We start from the raw sequence: 15,056 nt of genomic DNA on the forward strand, positions 1-15,056 counted from the left end.
ACAGCAAATCCAGAGAAAGAGAAAGATGAGAAGTTCCTTGGTCACTTTGGCATTTTAGACGTGGGCAGCTGCAGGGTTGTGTGGTGGGAGAGCTGAAGGACAGCCTAGCCACTGCAGGAAGTCATGAGGAGAAAAAGGGCAGAAAACATCATTACTGCAGTTACACTAGTCACCAGAAGTGATGCCAAAGTGGTTGTGCCTTTCTGGGCTGGTTTGCAAACAGCTCTGAATGGAGCCAGAAAGCAAGAGCTGCCTTTGTTTATCAGGCAAAACCAGTGTTATATCCGCACAGGTTGACAGACAGTAATACTGAGCAATGGAAATCGTGGCAGCCATGTGTTTTGGGGGAATGAGAGTGGGGAAGCAACAAGGTGACAGTGTCATAGGGCTCAAATCGCTTGCTACAGTAGTGCCTGAATTCTCACTCAAGTCCTGGTAAACCCAATGAGGATGGTGTGGGGTGTCAGTAACAACGGGTGACAGGCACGGTGTCCCACCAAGGACACCGGCAGGGCTAGCTCCTGAGGTCGAGCATAAAGAGACTCGCTTCATCTGGCCCATGCTGGTTTTATCAGTGGTTTTATATATATATATATATATATCTCAATCATAGAATCATAGAATGCTTTGGGTTGGAAGGGACCTTGAGAGATCATCTAGCCCAACCCCCCTGCAGTGAGCAGGGATTGAACCTGGGACTTTGGCATTATTAGCACCACACTGTATATATGTATATATAAAAACTAAATTAAGTTCTATGATTTGCACTTTTGAGAACAAGGATGTCCATTAGGGGAACTCTCATATGTGGTGGGGACTTACCTGGTCCTGGCTGACCAAAACTTACCTGAAACTGTGGACATGAGTTTAATTTAAGGCTAAATGGACACTAATTGCAGATATTTCTACTCTATTTGCTGAACTTCACAGCTAGTTTTGTTTTTGACATGCAAAGGATTTTCTAGTTTAAAGGTTTAGTTTTTAGCAGCTCCTATGTGGATATGGATTTGAGAGAACAAATTAATTAAGTAACGTTTAAAAAACCTACACAACCATCTAGCATTGACTGTGCCTTATTCTGTAGTGCTGTTTTTTCCCATTAAGGTTGATTTCATGTCAGAAGAATTTGTTTGTTCTTTCTTTGCCCCTCTTAGGAAAAAATTAAGGGATACATAATAAAATTAATCTACAGCAGGTAATTTACTTTTCTGAGGAGACTTTGTACTCTCTCCTACATAAGATCTAAATGTTGTCTTACAAAGTACAGACAATCCTTTCATTTAATTTTTAGGGGAATTTATATATAATATTGGCTATATTTACTGAGAATAATTCCATTTGAGGGAAGGAGGATGCAGTTCACTATTGAGGAGCTGCAGACTTAAAGGCAGGTTTCCCAATATTCCCAACACTGACAACAAGTCTTTCTGCATCCTGAACAAGTCACTGTATCCATCATCGACAGTCAGTCTGAGAAGGGAAATGGTCATGTGAACTGTCTAAATCATGACAAAAGAAGGGTAGCAAATACTTTGCTCTGGGGGTAGGCAGGAGAGATGATAAAAGGCTTCTCAGCAAAAGAAGAGCCACAGAGACATGGGATGGAAACTTGTCTTCAGGTTTCACCCTTCAGTGATGACAGTGGCAGTCACCATTTTCTTCGATGGGCCCAGCACATTATTCAGCATGTGAAGGAGTGCACACGAGACAGCAGTAATATTTATGATGCCCCTTAAGCACTTATGTTGTGCATTTGCAGTGGCACAGCTAATGTAGGGACGCAGAGTTAAAGGATTTCCTGTCCCTTGAAGTTTGTAGCACCGCCACTGGCAGTACGATCCTCGGATGTTGTGTCCTGAATCGCTGCGGCTGTCTGATGCCTGGCTCAATGTGTGTGCATGCTTGTGGAGCGGTTCTCCCCTCTTTCTTCCACACATGGTCTCCCTCTTAATTAATTCAGGTTTCTAATGCATTTAGACAAAAGGAGCCAGAAATGACAAGTTATTAATATGCGGGCTGAGCAAATAGTTACTTAATTGCTGGGCAACGAAGAGCAGGGTTGCACTGCCCAAGACAGCGCTTACCTTAAAAGAGATCTCTGACAGACTGAGATGCCTCCCATTGGACCTGATGTGAAAACTGACATCTTTTTTCACAACAGGCTCAGAAAAAGAGATTAGACTAATTGATCTGATACTGCAAAACTGGCACAAAAACAATAGTTTTAAAATTGTCCTAAGAGGCAGAGAAGCTCTTTATCTCAATAAGCAGTCTACACACAGAACTGAGGGGTATCATCTCCTCTTGAGGCACACTCAAGGGCCAGAATTAACCCTAATCACAGCTACGGGAGACTCTACCCCTAACTGCTCTGTGGGTGCTGAGTACCAGGAGAAGACACTGTTTTTCTGCTTAAAGTGTTTTTCTCTGTAGCTTTTGTGCCAATGTTGAAGTATCAGATCAATTAATCTAATCCTGTTTCACATGGTCTTCATAATAAAATGCTTACTTCTAGTCCAGTGTCACCATAAGTCAGTGACAGACTGCAGGTTGTTCCGTTTACAGTTGTTAATGTTTCTGAAAGAAATCTGATCTTTGAAGCTATATTGCTTCTCAATGTGTTGGCATTAAAATCTTTCTTTTGGGAATGGGTGCACCCAAATTTTCAGATATTTCAGATGTTCTAAAATTTTGTGAAGTATTAAGTAAATACAGACTTGCTATTTCACTCTACAAATATGCACCCCACTTTCAAAAGTACCAGTTTGTATGTTTCTACATAGACGAAATCAGAGATGCTGCCTCTCCATCTTTGCAATTTCACATTTACAGTCAAAGCTGAAATACCAATATGTAGTATGAAATTCTGGTTTTCCATGAGTAATGATATAATTCCTTAGATAATAAAAACACAGAGCATTTTTAAAGTCGAAAACTGAAGCCTTTCTTCTCTTGGCTTGGGTTCTGATTTGTGTTATTTGAACTAATGCCTGGGATAATATGTTAATATGACTAAGCAGCATGGAAGGTTTGTTTGGTTTTTTTTTTTTTTTTTTTTTAACCTCCAATTCCCAACAATTGCCCTGTGCTGAAGCCTACAAGGAAGAAGACAAAGGGTCCTTTTACACTACTAATAATGTGAGGAATATTTTCTTTTGGAGATTACAATTTGACCTGCAGAGAATACAAAAGGGGTAAAATAGGACGAAACTGACACCTGTAGATGTTAAGATGTTGAACTGAGATACCACACCAACTTCTAATGATACACGGATTGTATAGGAAACAAGATAAGAAATCCATCTTTCAAGCTGATTTAAGGTAGACCAGGTGTGACTTACAGTTCCTAGCTTCTTTATCAGGACTTATACTGCATCAGATGCGATTAATTCATGTTTCAAACGAGGAGGTAATTCTAAAGACTATGTGATGAAAAAGAAGGCAACTAGTAAAATTAGGCATGAAATGCATCTATATCATCAGCAGGCTTTACAGCCTTTGGCACCACTTGCTTGAAAGCGTGTAAGAGTGTATTATTGTACACAGATGCCTGCGGCTAATGCAAATGCTGATGACTATGCTGTATTAAAAATCTCATACCTTGCAGCCTTCACATGTGATGACTCCATAGTGTATTCCAGAGGACTTATCACCACAAATTTTGCATGGTATCACTTCAATTTGCGCTGAAAAAGAAAACAAGACAAATATTTTGAGTACATAATTCTATTTAATTTCTTTGTTTCTCAAATAAAGATCTTAAAAACTAGAGCTAGACAGTAGATAACCTGTTCACCCACTTGACAATAAAAAACTGCTTTGTATTGTACTGTGTGTTTTTGAATGCTTTGATTTGGCAAATTTTAATTGCTTCACACTCTGTAGTTTCTACCACACCCCACAATACTCTTCAAGAATGTAAGGTATCTCATGATTGGCAAGTTTTCCCTCATATTCTCCTTTTTTTACTTGTTAATTTCATCATCATTATTGCTATGAGGAAATTGGGGGACAGTCATTGAGGTCCTAAATAATCATCTAGATTGTTCTTGCTCACACATTTCAAATATTTATGACTTTTCGTTTTGCTGAGGTAGAATTACATGGTGTATTTTGATGAATTTTTCAAAGCGGTAGAGGTGATGAAGTTTTCACAGCCTTCAGATTATAGCTTCAAGACACACAAAGATACCAATCCCACTGGCAGAGATGGGCTTGCAAATGATTGCTTAACCTCTCCTTCTCTTCAAGCTATTTGTTTCAGCACCAGGTCATGGGCAGGCAAAGCCCACAGGCTGAGTTTAAGTAGCCAGTGGCTGTGTGCTGGGAGAGGCTGGTACTATCTGAAAACGTTTGAATCTAGATATGCTTCAGATCTGTTTATAAATGTAATTGTTATTTAATTCAGAGAAGGAAAACATATTTTGCTATCTTCCATGCATTTTTTTCTTTTGCTTCCCTCAACTACTTTGAATCCTGTGTGTATTTCCTTTGACAATGCTGTAAGAGTGCATACTCTGAAATGTAGGGAAGCATTGTGCCTTTATTCTAGTCAGATACATTGAGAAGAAATAGAAAACCTATTTTCTTTCCCTTTCATTTATTTTCCTGTGTGCGATGCATGCCTCTCTGCAATTCTTCTGCCACTTGGAAATAACATCACACTTGGTAAGGATCAGTACTCCTGGTAGATGTCTTTCCTCCATTCCCAGGGCAACAACAACAGCAATTCTCTGCAACACAAGTCACTCATCAAATGCTTGAGTAGCAAAGCTGAGAGCTTGTGTAGTATGGCTACCTTGAGCACAAGGATTGCTAACCATTAGTACTTTAACTGGACATACACAACTCCAAAACGGATTGGGAGACAGGGAAACAAGATGATTGCCCAAAAGCTCATCCTAAGAAAAGCATCCCATTTCAAACCTGTGGGCAGTTAAAAAGGTTATAAATGCTGCAAAAAAAGGTACTTAAAAATGACTGCACATTGTAAGCTAAGCACTAAGCGTGCTTGTACGGTGGATGCTGTGACAATGTAATGATATAGTCTGGATTTTGCCCCATTTCTACCTATGGTTATCATTTATCACTCTTAGCAGAAGCAAAGAGTTTCCTAGGAGTTGCCTTCCTACCACCATGTGGTTAAACAACCAACTCATAACTGCGTCTGGTGGAGCCACCACACTTCCCACTGAAAGGTGCATTGCATCCCCTACTCCCCTAGCCCCCTACTTAGGGTAGAGGCATCCCAAGGTAAACTCTGCAAGGTGAATGCTAGCAGGCTCTCTTTCTGGAAAGTCAGGTAACTATGCCCTTGGGATGCCACGTCCCAAAGGAACCAGGGAAGAGAGATGTTCATGGATGGCTAAAGAGACTTTAGTTCCCCAGTGTGAGCTCATTTTCCTGAGATGCTGTCTCTGATCAAGTGCATTTTTAGGCATAGCTTAGGCAAGCAAACCAGTTTTTAAACTGCTCCTTATCCAGGATCAATAGAATTAATTTTTATTGCAGAAAATAGAAATTTGTTCTTAACATGTTCTGGATGGAGATAACCCAGAACCAAAATCTTGCCTGCTTTTGTACTTAAGAAAGTTCATATCTAGAAATACAAATTCCTGTGTCATCCACAATTTTTCGGTTAGCTTCTGTATCCTGTTTTGTTTTCATGAACTAGGTGGTGGTAGTTTCTTTCCCTTCTCAAGAAATTAATATGCATTAGCCATCCTGGCATAATAGCTGCATAAAAGAGAAGGCAATTCCTTACAGAAAAGCATCTGTAGTTCCTTGGCAATTTTGCCAGGTTGATCCCGCTCAAAAATTCCTATGCCTTATACCCACTGAGGTAATTAAAACATTTAAACATGCACCTCCAGGTACTGCTGTTTGAGAGACTAGTTTGAGTAATTGCTCACAGGTCTCTGCTTGAGATCACATGGAGGGAGCAAGGCTCAGCTCTGGGACCACATGCTGATTTATGTTGACAAGCCTCAAAGACATATGTCAATGTCAGAGGCAGGAACTACAGTGGGAATGTGAAGACACCTTCAGAAAAAGACAAGACAAAGGGAGAACCCCCTGCCCCAAACTATATGAAGCTACTTTTAATGTGACTTGCATGTACAGTTTGTAACTGTGATAGGAACAGAGACAGAATTGATCCTGCGACACTCATTGCATTTAGTACAGTACTCATTACAGTAAGCAATCAATAATTCCATGCATAACTTGCAATTATAAGCACTACGTTCATGGTAAATATTTGTGGACCGGGTCACTAAATGCTAAGGCTCCGGGTTTCAATTAATATGAAATACATTCTTTAGATGTACAACTCAACAGTTAATTCAAACCCTTATTCAAAACTAACCATTCTATAAATTAGTAAATACAGGATGTCTAGGAAATTGCTACCATGGGTCCTTAGAGAGCTCACAGAAAAGGCAGCATCTCTAGGACACAGAAGGCATTTGAAGAAGTTTGGAAAAGTAGACTCTGCTACTGTTTCCTAGGCATTTCTTTTTGTTCATAAGACAGGAGAACAATTTAAGGATTTGTAATAGAAAGCTTGAATCTTTAAATGTACAGGCCAGATGAAAAAGAAGCCACTGTATTCCCAGCAACATCTTGAATTACTGTAATTAACACCTAGTGTACCAGGTTTCTTTTGCAGTTTTAATGATTGTCAGAGGCTACTACACCTTTTTTACATTGTATCTTTGTTCAGCTGCCTGTAATTTTGTTGTTTTTCTTCTTCCCTTCTCCTTTTAGACCAACAAACAATTTAGGGACCTGTATATCCTACCTCTCTTTACAGCTATTATAAAATAAGCAGCTCACTTCTGAATTCCTTACAAGTATAAAATGCATTGATTCAGTACCACTTCCTGAATATTGAGGCAAAAATGGAATGAACTAATAATAGTGGAGTTGACACAATGATAACTTGCAGCAGCACAGGAACAGAACTTATTTTCTCCCAATGTAGTAAACATGAGGAAGGATATAAGAGCAAAACTACTTATCTCCACTTTTAAACTCCTTCCACTTGCCTTCTTATCCATCAAATTTAACAATGTGAATAAGAATAATGGCTCCTGCCTCTTTTCAAGCAATAACACAGGTCTCAACTGTCCATTTGTCCAATTTTTCAACAAGCACATTCAGTTTTCATCCTGTCTTGAGACTTATCAGTCGATAAAAGCCTGAAAAACCACCGTCACCCTGGTGTCTAACAAAACATTTATAATGTTTGGATACAAACATTGTGGTGCATTGTAGTTGCTCCTTATCACCAACAGTACCTTCTCTCATGAGTACCACAGGGTCATCCTGTCTCTCTGTGGTATTCACCTCTTATTTTATACTTAAGTTTAAAATTCTTTGGGGCTGGGAACTGCCTCTAGTTTTATATGGCACCCTACAAATTAGAATGCTGCAATGGAAATGAATGAATTCTACATGATTAGTAATAACCATCCACAGATGCTGGGTTTACCACCTGGAACCTAATTCATTTTCTTGGGACAACAGGAAGAATGGTGGAATTCTATTAAGGAAGCAAATACAAAATAATCTCACACATTTGGAATGAACACTCGGATAAAAACAAATATGTACTTAAAACCACCTTCAAACCAAGCATTAGCCATTTTCTCAAATGCTGCCCCAAGAGGAATAAAAAAGTATGTTGAACTGCTTTTTTTCTCTTTTTTAACCAGAAAAGAATTTGCTCACGGGCACAAATTTTATTATCCTAAAAGCAGGCCAATAATCAGGTTTCAAGAATTGTTATATTGGTGAAATTAGGAATAAATCTGGAAGGAGATACACAGAATTTGCTGAATTCTTCTTGAAACAAAGATAAGAGTCAACAAGGCAGCTAATGTGTCCATTGTGTATTTGTGAGGACTGCCACTCACATGCATATGTTCTCTAACAAGAAAAAAGCAAAGCTCACGTTGTATATAATCTCAGTTTAACATCTGAGGAACTTCATTCAGGAGAGACAGGACTATAATCTCCCAGACCTGGTTCCAAGGGGAAAAAAGACTAGAGCTTTCAATATTTAGTTCTTGATCAAAAGAGGATACTAAAGCATGCTGGACATGAACTTTGAAGAGGAAGTCCTCTCTCTAATTTGTTGATCCAGGAGGGATTGCACTTGGAAACATCAAGGCTAATCAGAGAACTGATATCAAAAAAGCAGCTCCTTCACCTTCCAAGAATTCCCATCATCCTTAAGCTGGAGTTCTTTGAAAAATGCTAGTAGATTGGCCCAGTTCACTTTCATGTTTGTATCCCTAAGTGATTTCAAATTAAATATATTCAGCATTTTTATCTAGTTGCCAACTCTGCTTTTTTTATCCTAACTTCTGTGAGTAAGAGAAGCTTTTTTCCTTGTATGTTACCATCAATAGAAGTTTCCACTATAAGTTAGGCTGCCAACTAGATCTTGGTATCCCCTTTGCCACTGGATTAGATATTCTGTGGTGTCACAGCAAGACTTCAGGTGCTTTGCATTTGTATTTAATAATTTGAAAATATACAGCTGAGGATACTAGTTATGTTTTCCAGCCTCTGTTGTACCTCATGCAGTGAGAGCTACATAGTTAGCAATATCTCAGCAAGCTAATTAATGCCAGCTAATGTTAATTAATGTGTCTGTAGATACATTTGCTGTCAGCCATACCCCAAATGAGCCATTAGAGTAAGCAGATATAATGGAATTCACCCAGGAAAATAACATTTTCATAAAACATTAGCATTTTTGCACAGTGGTACACACAACTCTGACTATGAGTCTGGACCCTGGACTTTGTTAGAGCTATGAAGAATGTCAGGTCCACTCTGCCCAGGGCCCTCTCTGCATGTGCAGCAAGGCTGATGATTCCCAAATATGCTAGTCCTACAGCTCACGTGCAGAGACATACAAATTCCTCAGAAGCAGCAGTTCTTGTATATCTATCTATATGTCTCACTGGGCACACACAGTAGATTTGATCTGTACATGATCTGTAAAAACTTGTCATGAATTTCAAGGTAAGTGGTAGTCCTGAAAGTTGGATATTGAGAAATCTGATAGATCATTGCTCGAAGTAAAAGAGTGATAGATTACTGCTAAAGAGATTGTTTTTCCCATAAATCCATGCAATTGTCAGGTCTGGTTTCTTTCATGGTCTCACACTTTTAGCAGAAGTTGTTTTAGCTTATAATCAATGTAACCTGGAAGGTTTTTTTAGTGACCTGTTTTCTTTTCCCCTTCCTCTTTTTTGATTTGCCAGTGGAGAAAAAAAAAAAAAAAAAGAAAAAAACACTGAATTGTACATCAAGTCTTCTTACAGATCAGCTCTGCCTTTTATTGCATGTCTGTTCTAAAGACTATTGGAAAAGAACCTTTTAAAATCTCAAGTTTTTTCAATTAAAAAAAAAGGTCTTTGTGTAGTTATCCTGTGTATCCTTAATGTGTGCATTTAAAATTTATTTTTTAAAAGAAAAAGTAAGATCAAACCTTAGAAATATGCATGACAAAGTCTGTAGACTGATGAAAAGTTTCAAAATTACATGCTGTATGTTAGCCTTTTTCCAGGTTTTGCATATGAAGAAAATATGTTTATATCTGCACTGTGGATATATACTTTGGAGGAATTTTATATTTGTTTCATGGCCATAATAATGTTTACAGAACATGGTCAAATGCTTTGAAATAGACAGATGAAGCAATATGAGTTTAAATTATTATGGCGGCTCCATAGCTAAAGGTAATCTCCAAACGGCTCACATTATCTGATTTCTTTGTGTCTTATCATTACATCCTAATTTTGGAACAAGTCTGGAAAGAATGATCTGCACAAATGACTTGCGTTTACATATAGCAGAGAAGGTGAAATTATATGAAAAAAAAAAAGAGCACAGTCGAAAAACCTTTTCCCATTACAATAAGAACAGAAATAAGAAACAATGTTTTTGTTCAAATGCCCTTTCTTTCCTTTCCTGAGTGTAATTACAATGGATCTAGCAGTGTTATTTAACAATTTATGAATAGTAAAAAGTTGCTATGCTTGTGATGGTCCAAGGATATAGATGAGATGAGATTTTCAGATAGATGTAATATCTTTTATTAGACCAAGGGATACATTATTTTAAAAAGAAATGCTTTTGGACCCCTAGCTTTTTATCACACCTTAGATAGGAGCAAAGGACTTCAAGTTTAAAACAGGTTAAGGATAATTGCTCAGAGCTGAATTTCATTATGCTAATCAATTAGAAAAGCTGCAAGATTTGCAAGACTGGATGATTCTCTGTGGAGCAAAGGTAGTTGTGAACAAGAGAAAACCATAAGAGTCTTAAAAGCAGTGACACAGTGTTGTGAGATAATTGTTATATACTTATTTTGGATTGCCAGTCTGTTTTTCTGCAGAAGTGATGATTTTAATGAGTTAAAACATATGTAAATTAACAGAAAACTTGGATTTCCGTGGGGTTATTACAAGACAGTGGTGGTGATGCTATTTTCTGGACTCCAAATAAAAGCTGTGCACCTTTTTTGCCAAGAATGGCAGTGCAACACTCAAGGAAACACCAAAAGGTTAGGAAGATGCCAAAGGCACAGAAATTACTACTTAGCATCTTGTTTGTTTCTTTATTTTGGACAAGACAGAGTGGTTGAAGTGCATAAGAAGCACAAGTATTTAAGATTGTCCTGGAATTTCGTGGGATGGTCCACAGGAAGGGAAGGCAGCAGAAGAGAAGCAGAACTGCCTGTACCCTCTGCAGGGCAGTGATAGCTAACACAGACAAGTACAGTCTAGTGTCCAGATCCAAAAAGATGAAAATCATCTCCCTTGTCAGAAGCTATGGCTCAAACCTTGACCCCTGAAAAGCTGTGCTCAAAGAGGTCAGAAAGGGTCAAAGGATCACTAAACTTTGACAACTCACCTAGCACTCTGTAAATCTGTACAGAAGCATTTTTGTTGCCTCTCAGCATGGACTTCTCTGTATTAATCTATGAACTCTTTTCCCTACTAACTCATATGCATGGAAATTATGTGTGTAACTTCAAAGGATGGTGCTACAGTAAAACAAGTTACCACACAACAAAAACAGGTTGCCAAACCAATGATTTGGGCTCCATAGGTGAGTTCAAATCAGAGATATTTAATTAAATACTCAGAGCCTTAGCCTGGGCCCCATAAAGATCTCAGAAACTTGCCTTATTCACAGCAAAAGATTTAAGTGTATAATAAATGCAGAGTTATTACTGTACAGTTTCTGCTTCCCTCAAAGACTCAAGCAATGGTTCTGCTGATACTGCACACTTTCCCTAAAGAGATTATTATGGTAATCCTAAATATTATACTACCCAAGCTATCTTATATTTGAGCTCGTCAGATCCAATGTTCTGCAAATAATCTCTAACAGCTTTAGCTAGTGTTTATATAAGCTGGTCAGGACGGCTATCTGAGCAGTGGTGACCATGTTTTCTATGCAATTCTCTACACAGTAAATGTGCACTTGCTCAAAAAATAGCAACCTATACAGAAAATATGTTGCACACGCAAAATTCTTTCCTATGAGAAGTACACTTTGTGCATACTCTGCCAACCTATTTGCCATAATTTGTGGATGTTTCATTTAAATGGTTTACAATATAGCAGGCATTTAGCAGGACAAATTCTTTTCCTTCCTTACTTCTCTTTACTCAGAAAGCTACTCAGACTGTGCCCAGTTTCTCTGAATTACTGCTTTCTGATAGACAACAATCCATGTCTATTTTTTTTTTTCCTTCTGGATAAATGGACTAAGGAACTTTGCAAGTGAAAAGCCCAGATAGCATGATAAATATTCACAGTCCATTTTGCTTGTTGAGAGCTGGCTGAAATTGTCATATAGTACTCAGCACCTTAGTGGGAATTCTTTATGTGAGATATGCATAGAACACTGCTGTACAGTTACAAGGCCTAGTAGCACAGAGAGATGTTGCAGGAACAGGTTCTGAAGACCTTTTGTTTTCAAGACTGTGGGATCACACATGACCTTATCTTTCCTCACAGCCAGCCAATATTACTGCTTGCTGGAGTGGGGTGGAAATGGACTTAAAACTGGTTTCAGCTTGCAGTGGAAGGAAGGGGTAGTGCTTATTCTTAGCTCTGTGGCAGCACCCTCTTCTCCAGCTCTTTGCTACTGGACTGCAGCTGCAGCACAGTCCCAATCCTCACATTCTCCCCTTCCCCCCACCCCCCACCATGTATTGTTTTGTTTGAACATCCCCAGTTTCCAATGCTTCCAGGAACACCCAAACCCAGAATTTGATGACATGCAAAATCATCAAGGGAAATGAGGACCGTTGCACAGTTCAGGTCTCCACACAGAACAAGCTGACACTCAGCAGTTTGGGTATTCATGACTCAGCTGCCACTAAACGGAGCCTAAAGCCAGCCTCTGTATAACTGGAGGCTTGAAGTATTTTAACTTCAAGCCTCCTCTTCTGTTTAACTCCTCTCCTACAACTGTTTATTTTCCGAACTGCTTCTCAAGCACTTGCTCTGATAAAGTGAAGAAAGGCTGCACCAAAATCTGGGATGGACAGCTACAAGAAACAGCAGCATTATGTGGGATGGTTGTTAGTAGTGCAATATTACAGTGCACTGGAATGATTAAGGATTTAGGAGGTTTGTTCAATCTGTGGATATACACAAAATAGAGTTGCTGGACCTACAAAGAATGCAGCTTCAGAGAAAGTAACAACTGGGTCAGAACCTTCTTCTATTGTCTCACCTGTCAAATATTTATTTTTTTAGTATTTATACTTCATGCAAAAGTTGTCTGCAAATAATGTCTGAAATACTCAGAGAGTTTCAAATGCTTTCTTCTTTTGGAAACATGTAAGATAACAGAGAACATCAAACCATCTACATCTTTACTTCTGAAAATTCATAAGTTATACACTGCTAGAAATAAATAAAACTAAAAATATGATAGAAAAATCACTAAGTGATACTTAGAATGAAAAAGTACTTTACCTTCATATAAGTAAGTGAGCTCACCATTCTAGTAACTGGATATTTATGTTTTCTATTCTTCCATTTCTGTGGAAATCCATACTGATTTTTATTGAGGTCTCAGTATATTCTACTTTTTATAAACAAAATATTGGAAAAGGAAAGAAGGGAGGTTGAGATTTGAAAAAGTCCAAACCTAATACACACCCAACAGTAATAACTAGTGTAATTTTTAAAATTTCATAGGAAAAAACCATGTCTAAAATGTCAGCCTTAGTAGTAACACAAAAGCATTTCAAAGTCCAGAAATCACTACATATGCTAGCATATAGAAAAAGTCTAATAATTTTGTATCCTGTGTACACCTTTAAAAAACAAAGTTGTTTTCCTTTTGTAACCATTGTTACAGCTACCTTAAACATTACCTCTCAGGATACTGTATCCAAAGATGGCATTTTACTTTACAAGTTATGAAAATGTGACTTAACATGACTTAAAGACAATGTTAAAGCATACTTGGTCGTTACTAATGGCTTTTGCAAACTTTGAAAAACATTATTTTCCAACTTTTCTCTCTCTTCTACACTATTATCTTACAGAGAAGATACAGAAAAAACTTTAACATCTAACAATGATGTGTAACAAGGATATGTTTCATATGGTAAATATTGTGATGTGGAAATCACACACAAGATAAAATAACATTTCTTTTGCTTTATCAATTAGCCCAAAACCTTATTTGTCAGACTAATATAACTAATTGACTATACCACATCATTGTTACCAGCAAAACACCCCTCTTTATATTTATTTGAATATGCATGCCGGCAAGATTGTTTAAACATTTAATTACATTAATTGATCATATCCTCAATTTCCCCCAAATATTACAACCCCAGTATGAATTTTTAAGTTGTATCACCTATTGTAGCAAGCAAGTCACAATAGTTACATTTCTGAAAATTTAGTTCTGGGAGTCTTCTTTTATCTAATACTGAAAATTAAGCACAAAAGGTAGCACAGCACTAACCAGTGAAGAAGTATTTACACTAAGTCATCTGAACATGTACATTTAATTACAGAAAAGCCAAAGGACTTTCAGGAAGTCCTGCACAAAGAATATCAAGCACAACAGAGTGTGGACCATGAATGGAGGCGTGGGAATGGCATACCAGGGGAGTACAAAGGTTTAGTTTGCACATTGATAAGTAAAATTCTTGTCAACATCCCTGTTTCCCCCAGCCCCAACCCTCAACACTCCTCTTTCATGGAATATTTCTCATTCCTGGAATCTCTGTAAGTCTATTTTTCGATTACAGTTAAAAATGCTTAATTATACTCCTTTCTGACTGCCTTGTGCAAGATATCATCAGGAAAATTTTAGCTGATTTGACTATCATAATCATATACTTTGATTAACAATACTTTGGTGAACCACAGGGCATGATGCAGCTTAAAAACCCAAAGCATTTTAGTAAGCTAAATATATTGTATATTTTCAGTGCTGATAAACCACTAATTAATGCAGCTTTTAATGTTAAATGTTTAACAGCTTAAAGCTTCTTGCCAAAATAGCTAACTCTAATGCTCAAGGAAAAGTTGAGAGGGAAGAATACTTAAGCATAGTTTATGTCTTTATCTTTGTTAATGAGCATGATTCAGTACCAAAAGCCTTCTTAAAAATGGGAGTTGCTTTTTTTTTCCTTTTTCCTTTTAAGGCAGAAAATCATCAAGCTGGCTGCCCAAGGCAAAGAAAGGATGGGGAAATGTGTTTCTGCTGGTACAGACTTTGGTCCTGAGTTGCACCAAGTACATTTGGAGTAATTCAACACACTCAAGTGGAATTATAGTGGTGCAGCAAAAAAGAGGATCTAACTTGCATTGTTTGGGATTTTATGTAACTGCCATACCAGTCAAAGGAATAATTTCCCATCCACTTTGCTGGATCACTTTCCGTACAATACCTTCCCCCACACATTAGGCACAATATAACTCCTACAAAGCAAAATGGCAAGAGACATAGGCAACAACAAATAATAAAAGTGATTTTAGTCTGAA

General features: G+C 37.9%; 1 protein-coding gene across 1 annotated transcript in view; it reads right to left on the minus strand.

Annotated features, from left to right (window-relative positions):
- The window catches only part of RORB (RAR related orphan receptor B), a 50,832-nt gene extending 42,542 nt beyond the window's left edge, over window positions 1-8,290 (minus strand). Inside the window, 2 exon segments of the mRNA XM_009479883.2 lie at window positions 3,601-3,726; window positions 8,216-8,290. Coding sequence (XP_009478158.2) covers window positions 3,601-3,726; window positions 8,216-8,290 — 201 coding nt within the window.
- Window positions 8,291-15,056: the final 6,766 nt, after the last annotated feature.

The sequence above is a fragment of the Pelecanus crispus genome, chromosome Z, assembly GCF_030463565.1.
Source record: "Pelecanus crispus isolate bPelCri1 chromosome Z, bPelCri1.pri, whole genome shotgun sequence".
NCBI lineage: Eukaryota > Metazoa > Chordata > Aves > Pelecaniformes > Pelecanidae > Pelecanus > Pelecanus crispus.